The sequence below is a fragment of the Solanum stenotomum genome, chromosome 11, assembly GCF_019186545.1.
Source record: "Solanum stenotomum isolate F172 chromosome 11, ASM1918654v1, whole genome shotgun sequence".
Classification (NCBI taxonomy): Eukaryota; Viridiplantae; Streptophyta; class Magnoliopsida; order Solanales; family Solanaceae; genus Solanum; species Solanum stenotomum.
In genome coordinates, this window is record NC_064292.1 from 10563938 (window position 1) to 10573381 (window position 9444).

Genomic DNA, 9444 nt, shown 5'->3' on the forward strand with positions numbered 1-9444 from the left:
ATTTGTTGGTAATTTAAAAGCACACCTGTTATATTCAAAGTATTTTATTGTGATTTTTTGTTATGTATCATTAAATTAGCAATATGCCCTTTATACCAGTAAGACACTGACAAAATTTAGGTAAGAGATAGAATATAATAAATTTTACTATATAAATTAACTAAATTTTAATAAACGTAATGGGCAGAATTATAATTTGCTTAAGTTTAGGAATTATTAATTATAATTTCCCTTTTTAAGGGGACAAGAGGAGGGATTACACATTGGATTTATTATTATTTAGGAGATAGAGTTTTATTTACTCTATGATATTCAGGAAATAATGCCAAATATTGTAATATATATTATAGCATTTTTTAAAATCATTTTATAGAAAACAATCAAATAATATTTCTCCCATCCCCAATAGAAACCTAAAAGACAAAAAATATATTAAAAAGTCTGCCAGGAAAAAAATTAAAAAGGTTTGCTAGAAATCCAAGAGGGCCATATTATTAATAATTCCTTAATTTAATTAGTAATCTTTGATAATGGACGAATATAATACTTTATTATGGTGAAAAAGTTGAAATTTTTTAATTGTGCACTAGAAACCCTCAAGATTTTGTAAAATGCTTTGGCATTTAATTTCTCCTTTTCAAAAATGTAATTATATTTTTCAAAATACATAATAAATAGATAATAATAATAATAATATGACCTTGCAGCAAGGTCCTTGTTTAACCATCATGTAAAATTGTGTGACCATCATTATAAAAATTTGAGCTACTAGAAAGCATAAATTTTTATTATCACTTAATTATGTATTCAACAATAATCTTTTATATGTCGTCTCTATTCTTTTCATAGGATAATCATGTAAAAAAGAATTTATTAAAAGTGATGGTAAAATCATTTATCGAAGTGTATAATTATTGTCTTGTGTAACAATCAAAGGTGAACCTGATATTCGAAGATCGCGGGGGTATTATAATCTTAACGTAGACATTAGAAAAACTTTCAATGATGATTTTTTTTATGCTCAATCTTTCCGTTTTCCTTTTTCAGTCTAAAAGGAAAGCGAAGTGACTATCCGATGATAGTCACGAGCGCTTAGAGGTATGAAGTTAAGTGAATCTTACTATCTGAAGGAGCTTAGCTTCTTAAAGGACTCTTAATAAAGAAAGCTTTTTTTAAGAAAGCAAGCCTTTCAAGTAGGACTTGAAAGAAGGCAGGCGATCCGATCAGAAGATAAAGAAGATAGACGAGAAGATAAGGGGCGAAGGACTTTTTGGGATAATATTATATCCAATTGATCATAATGATGTGAACAATAGCAAAAATATAAATATATAAGTCAATTATGGGTTATAAATTAAACTAACACTTCCTCTGTCCAAATACTTGACAATTATTGACTATCACATTTTTTAAGAAGCTATAAATAAAACGATAATTTTACTATATTATCCTTTGAGTATAATAAATATATTGTCTTGAAAAATGTATTAGGAAAATGACTATAATTAATTATAAGAGTAAATTAGGAACTAATGTAAAATTATCCATTGATTTCATAAAAATGGACAAATATTATTGGACATCCTAAAATAGTATAGTGAACAACTATTATTGGGCATCTCAAAATAGTATAGTGGACAATTATTATTGGACATGTATGATTAATAGTTGATTTTGATAGCTTGATTGCAAGTTCGAATCTAGTATGCATAACTTTTTCAACCAATGCCCCAAGGTGCACTTCTATATACAAGGGTATACAATAGCGGAGCTAGAAATTTCACGAAAGGTGTTCAAGTGTTAAAGTGAACCTGTTCTTCTTAAAAAGTGCAAAAAAATATGCTACTAGTGAGATTTGAACATTCGAACACTTTAAGTTTGTGTGTCTTTACTCTTTCAAGGCACCTAAAGTCACTAGGCTACATCATATTGTTGTGTCAAGAGTGTCCAAAATATGTTATTTAGCCACTTTGTTTATCATTTTACTTATATATACGATATAATTTTTTGACGAAGAGTGTCCAATTGGACACCTTGACATAAGGATGGCTACGCCACTGATGTACAGTTAAATATATATTTGTTTCTCAAAATATATAAACATAATTTTTTCAAAATTAACAAGTGCACGTTATATGATTCATGTTGAATTATTTACCTGCCCCGCTCACTTAATGCATGTTTTTCTTCTTTTTTTAGTGGTGGACAAACATGTTCTACCTATCCTACATTCGCCGCCCCCATACAAAGATATAATCCTCTCAACACACCCACCCATTTAGACTAAAAAAGTGTATCTATCTACCAATATTTATTTTCTATATATATGTTCCAATTTACAACATTATTCACAAACTAACTATACAAAGCTCCATTAGTGTGAGCTTTGTATATACAAAAAACTTCTCTTTCTTTTTAATTTCTTCTAGCTAGCTACTTCATTTTAATTACAAATTAACAATGTCTTCCTCAAGATTATTGTTATTATTGTTGGTGTCATTTATGTTGCTTGGACATTCATTAGCAAAAACAAGGCATTTTAAATGGGAAGTTGGGTATATTCATTGGTCAACAGATGGTGAAGAAAGTGTTGTGATGGGAATAAATGGTGCATTTCCGGGTCCAACAATTAGGGGGCGAGCTGGGGACATAATTGTTGTTGAACTTACTAATAAACTTCATACTGAAGGTGTTGTCATTCATTGGCATGGGATCCGACAGGTTAGTGATCTCCCTCTCGTCTCCCATGCCCCAATTGACCTCTTATATACACTGACAGTATAAGTAACTTGCTATATCAATCGATAAGTCATTTATAAGTGAATCAATTGAGTAAATATATCTTATAGGAGTACTATATATGCTAAATTATGAACTAATAAGTTGAAAGTTGTCACTAGCCAGTATATTTGATTTTTGATATGTTTTTCCTGAATTTAGAATCTATTGAAAATAGTTTATCTGCCTTCACAAGATAGAAATAAGGTTGTGTACATTACTCAACTTATGGAATTATGCTAAATACTTTACTTTATGATCTTTATTTATTTTTTTTCCTTCTCAAATTGGTCTCATTGAGGCCCCTTCTTCCTATAGGCAATGAGTATGGCTTTTATTTCACTTTCATTTTTTAAAATTATAGTTTGGAACACCATGGGCTGATGGAACTGCAGCAATATCTCAGTGTGCCATTAATGCTGGAGAGACATTTGTCTATAGGTTTAAAGTTGATAAGGTACATTCTTCTTTTTACTCTTTTGTGATTTATTTAGTTAATTTGCGATGTAACAGATGAGAATATTCCTCCCTTAATAAGGTCTTAGATTTGAGTTTTGGAGTGATTTATCTCCTCTATTAATGTCTCTCTAACAAAAGGCGACTCTGTATCAGGAATTTCGAACCTAACACTTCTAATTAAAGATAAAAGAGTATTTACCAGTTGAGTCAAATATCTTAAAAGTTTATTAACTAACTAGTAACTAGAGTACTTATTTTCAAATGGTACCTTTTTATTATTTTAATCTAATTTCTGACAACTTGCATTAGAAAATGTAGAAATTGACAGATTTGATCTGAGTGGGAAAATGTTGTCTTTTAGTAATCAATCAAAACTCAAAAGACAAGAGAAAAAAAAGATTAATTAGTTCAAACTATAAGTTACTTAAATCGGTGGGCATAATTGAATATAACATTTGCTGGAAAAAAATAATATTATCCTAGCTATTTTCACCTGTTTATAATTTGTCCAATTTGTTTAACTTATTTATATACTTTTAATAATTGCTAGACATTGATGATCTAGCAAATCTTTAGATATCATTTTTCTACTCAACCAATTTTAATTAGCATGGACCCACTATAGAAATATAACCTTCTTTATTTGTTGTTGTTGTTTGACTTAACACAAAATTTTAAAAATAATTTTAAAAAAATATTTTTTGATCTAAAATAAGTTTTAGATGTTTGTGTGAATATACATAATTTATTAAAGATAAAATAAGTATTTTAAAATTAATTTGTTACTAAATATAAAAATATATTAATTTTTTAAGATTGACTAAAAAAAAGTAAGTACATCACATAAAATTGGGATTTCACCTTAATATAGCTAGTGCTTAGCCTTTCCATCTCATACATGCCTTAGTATTGTTACATGTTACTTATTAAAGTAAGTTAGAACAATTAATAATTTTAGCAAATTAAAAAAAAAAAACTCAAATCTTGGTGAAATTATATGAAAATGAAAATAGTTAACCAGTAGTGATAATATTGGATATGATCTTATATAGGAAAAAACATACAACATGATATTTTTCTATATTCTTTGATAGAAATAGAGTATTTTTTAATAAAGTGAAAAGGAAAATAGTTAACCTATTAGTGATAATATTGGATATGATCTTATATAGGAAAAGCATACAACATGATATTGTTCTATATTCTTAGATAGAAGCAGCGTATTTCAATAAAGTGGAATTTACACATACTTAATTATCATCATGACTTAAAGAAATTCAGTATCCGACTTTTTAATAAAATTGATCTGATGGAACATCCAACGAATAATTAATTATAACAAATATCTAAAACAGGCCGGGACATATTTCTATCATGGACACTATGGTATGCAAAGATCAGCTGGGCTATATGGTTCACTCATAGTGGATGTTGCACAAGGTGAAAATGAACCATTCCATTATGATGGAGAATTCAATTTATTGCTAAGTGATTGGTGGCACAAAGGTTCACATGAACAAGAAGTTGACTTATCTTCAAATCCTCTTCGTTGGATTGGTGAACCTCAGGTATCGCTACTAGAAATAAATGTTTTTTTTTATCACGAACCAATTCATGACTGAAAAAATACATAGTGGAGAACATTAGTATACTTTTTTTTTTCTTACCAATTCAATTAGAATATCTATGGAAATAGGTACTGAAAAAAACTGATTTTTTTGAAGTAGGGTATTAATACTCAAATTTACCATCTTATTGTTTAAAAAGTCTACAAAGAGATTTATCAAATTGTTTAATCAATTAAATATATATGGTGTAAAATTAAAGCCATCTCCCACCTTTAGTGTTCTTTTTGTCACGTTTAATTCTTAAAGCTCAAATTATTATAGAAATAAGTACACATTTATTTACTTAAAAAAATTATGTGTTCAATTAAGGCCCCCATCTTCATTTGAATTCATTTAATTAATGTTCTTTTTCCTTTTTGTACTTTTTGACAAATCTCAACCCCTTTTTGTGTGTGTGTTTTTTTTCCTTCTTTTTATACACGCTTTGATCATGAAATCACTTCGAAAAAGTTATGTTTCTTTGAATGATGATGTCTTTTTTCGTACCATTATAATCCATAAGTGGACGTTGGTCCATGCTTAATTTATTGTAAAAAAAAATTAATTTTTTTATTTATTTTTAAAGTAAAAAATTATATTTAAAAATTTGTGTTTAGTTAAGAATACAAATTGAAGTGTTTTTTTCTAAAGTAATTTGGAGTGGAAAATAATTTTCTGATGTTTTTCAAATTTTTGAAATTCAGGAGGAAGTTGAATTTCAAAATTTTATGATCAAATGTGTTTTCTTTCGTGTTCAACGTCGAAGAAAAGTGAAAATTTTTCATAACCAAACTTAAATAATTAAAATCTCATATAGTAGTTTTTTATAAGTTTTATTGATACCTGTCTTTTTAATTTATAGTGTGATAATTTAGAGTGAAAAAAGTGAAAATTCTTTAGAATTCAACTTTCATTCTTAAATGAATCATTTTCTCTTAACTAATTTCCATTTTATGTATTAAATTAATTTAATTCGATATTATGATTCTTTTTCATTTCAAATATTTTTAATTAAGATTTATGTTGTCTTCTATCTTCGGACATGATATTATCTATACATGCAGATTTTTATCATAACGATCAAACTTCTTTTTAAAAATGATTCTTTATATTATATGCTATATTATAAAGTCTCTATAACAATAACATTTCATTAAATAATAGTTAAAAATTATTCAGACAAACAAGTTATAAAAGTATTAACGTTTTCCCCCCTCTTTCTTAACTTCACTCTTTAAGTTTAGGGATAGATGAGGCACCATGCTAACAATTATTCATTTATTAATTAATTCAAATATTTTTGTTCTTTTCCTTATGCTATAGACAAGAATCTCAATTAATTATTCTTGACTTTTTGAAGACCACGTTCTACAGTAATCTCCTTGATGTTTTTTTTTAATTACTAATAATATTCTTATATTTATTAATAAAACTTCGACAATAGACAAATAATTTGAAAAGAATAAATATTTTAAAGAAGTTTCTTCGATTTAAAACAACATTGAAAAATATATAAATAGTGATTATTGTAGCCTATGCAAAATATGTTTTTTTCCCTACAAATTAACAAACTTAATTTTTCTTCATCTTTCAAATAAATCATAATCAAATAATTATGTTAACAAATTGTTACTATCACTTAATTCATAAGCATTACTACTTTAATTTATCACTTAATCATTAATAAATTAGCACTAAAGTTGACAAGTTATCTTGTTTTTATTCTTGTATTAATACCATTTTATTTTTATATTTTTAAAATGTTAACTTCACGAGAATGATAATAACCTAATTAAGTTGCTGAGACTCTTAAAAAATGTGGTTAATTATATTCATGTCAAATCCTTAAAAAATACACTACTTTTAAAGAATCCGACATATATTCGATAATATTTTTAAAGAGTCCGAGCAACATAAATTATAACTTAATTTTTTTATTAATCTCTACATTTCTTATGGTATTGAAAAAAACCAGACATTGTTGATAAATGGGAGAGGTCAATACAATTGTTCAATGGCGGCGCAATTTAGCAACCCACGGCTTCCACAGTGCAAGTTAAGAGGGGGTGAGCAATACGCACCTCAGATTCTCCGCGTGCGCCCCAACAAGACATACAGGCTTAGGTTAGCCAGTACCACTGCATTGGCTTCACTCAACTTGGCAATTGGGGTAAAGTTATACACAAAATCTCTCTCTTTTGTACATTATATTCTAATTCACATTTTCCAAAAAGATAAAAGTACCAATATTATAGTTGTGCTATCGGATGGTAGTGCAATGAGTTGTACTAGTAGATATTCTCTACATTTTCCTTACTTTGGAGGTTTCTTGGAGGTAGGGTTTAGGGTGACCTAGGTTGTTGACAACTTTTAATTTAAATTCTTCGTTTCATGTGGTTCCTTGGTACGTACATAGATATGGCTTACATTAGCATAGTATCGTGTGGTTGTGTCGGTGAAGTGAATTTTTTTTATTTGTTCAGCTAAATCATAAATATAATAATCAATAATACGTCTAGTGTAATTCCACATATGTTTTCTTAAAATAACTAGACTATGAATCTCAATGTGATTTTTTATTTTGAGATGGAAGTGAATTATAATTAATAACAAATAGAAGATGATATAGAAAAGTAGAAGACTCTTGAGAAATTATTTCTATTTTGATACTAAGTAGTTTGTTCATATTTGTGGAATGCAATAAACTATAAAGGAATATATACTAACAATATTCAAGAACCTTGTGGTAATTGGACATTTTTTTAAAAAGAAAATAAAATTAATTATGATTTTTTTCGATATATATGTATGTCACTTAGAAAATTGAATTTGATAAAGGCATATATATGGAAGATACAACTTAATTAGCACAAGGAAAGTTCATGTGTGCGCATAACATATAGAAGTTGGTATCATAGTGGCAAGCAATGGGTATTTTACTAACACAAAAGGTAAGTATAATATTTTTGAGATATAAATTATATTTTTATATCATATTGATACGAGAAAAAATGCAGCTTATATCAGTTTTTGAATGTAGAAATTTTATTTTAAAATATTGTGTTGATCTAATCAAATATTGTTTCAGATTAAGATAAGTTATACTTACTTTTGATAAGCGAAACATGTACATCAATGCTCACATGTATTCATCATGTCTATGTTTATATAGGGTCACAAGATGGTGGTGGTAGAGGCAGATGGAAACTATGTTCAACCATTTTCAGTACAAGACATAGACATTTATTCAGGTGAAAGCTATTCAATTCTTTTCACCACAAATCAAGACCCTTCCAAAAACTATTGGATTTCAACAAGTGTAAGAGGAAGAGAACCAAAAACACCTCAAGCCCTCACTCTATTGAACTATCTCCCAAACTCAGCATCCAAATTCCCAACATTACCACCACCTATTGCACCCCTTTGGAATGATTATAACCATAGTAAGTCATTTTCTAACAAAATTCTTGCCCTAATGGGATCACCTAAGCCACCAATTAAAAACAATCGTCGTATTATTTTACTCAATACTCAGAATAAAATCGATGGTTACACAAAATGGGCTATTAATAACGTGTCATTAGTCTTACCAACGACACCCTACTTAGGGTCCATTCGATATGGAATAAACAATGCTTTCGATACTAGACCTCCACCAGATAATTTCCCTATAGACTATGATGTTATGAAACAAGCACCAAATTCTAATGCTACATATGGAAATGGTGTGTATATGCTAAAGATGAATACTACAATTGACATTATACTACAAAATGCCAATGCATTAGGTAAAGGTGCAAGTGAAATTCATCCATGGCATTTACATGGACATGATTTTTGGGTTTTGGGATATGGTGAAGGGAAGTTTAGTGAAAAACATGTGAAGAAGTTCAATTTAAAGAATCCACCATTGAGAAATACTGTTGTGATTTATCCCTATGGATGGACAGCACTAAGATTTGTGACTGATAATCCTGGAGTTTGGGCTTTTCATTGTCACATTGAACCTCATTTGCATATGGGAATGGGAGTAATATTGGCTGAGGGTGTTCATCTTGTTAAGAATATACCTAGAGAAGCTTTGGCTTGTGGTTTGACAGGGAAAATGCTCATGACTAACAAGCATAATTAAATATTGTTGAATTGAAATTTGGTTCTTGATGAATATAAGATAAGAGGGGTTTTTCTTTCTTTTCTTATTTAGTTTCATATATATAATGATTTTTGTAATTTATTTTGAGTGTGACTTGGAGGAGGTGAGGTAATATTAAAATGTATGTTATTAAGAGGTCAAGGGCCTAAATGTTGTTGGGAATGTATTAACTTGTTTATGATTGACTATTGTTCTAAGTTCCCTTTTGATATCAAGGTTATGTATTTGTAGTATACTTTATATAATTTGTCCAAAATATTAATTAGACAACTATTTTATTCACAAGAATTAGTTTGATTTTTAGATAGTAGACACATTATTTTTCTTGGTGAACCTTGTAATTTGACCTCTCTAAATTAAGCAAAGAAAAAGTGTAAGTGATAATATAATTGTTAGTAAAAATTAAAATGAAGAAAAAATTGAAGTATTTTTAGGCTGAGTCGCGAA

At 28.3% G+C, this 9444-nt stretch overlaps 1 protein-coding gene across 1 annotated transcript; it reads left to right on the forward strand.

Annotated features, from left to right (window-relative positions):
• The first annotated feature begins 2252 nt into the window (after positions 1–2252).
• On the forward strand, positions 2253–9224 carry LOC125844399 (L-ascorbate oxidase). The gene is made up of 5 exons (XM_049523715.1): positions 2253–2721; positions 3143–3235; positions 4593–4805; positions 6820–7014; positions 8017–9224. The coding sequence occupies exons 1-5, from the start codon at positions 2461–2463 to the stop codon at positions 8974–8976; spliced, it is 1722 nt and encodes a 573-aa protein (XP_049379672.1). The 5' UTR covers positions 2253–2460; the 3' UTR covers positions 8977–9224.
• Positions 9225–9444: the final 220 nt, after the last annotated feature.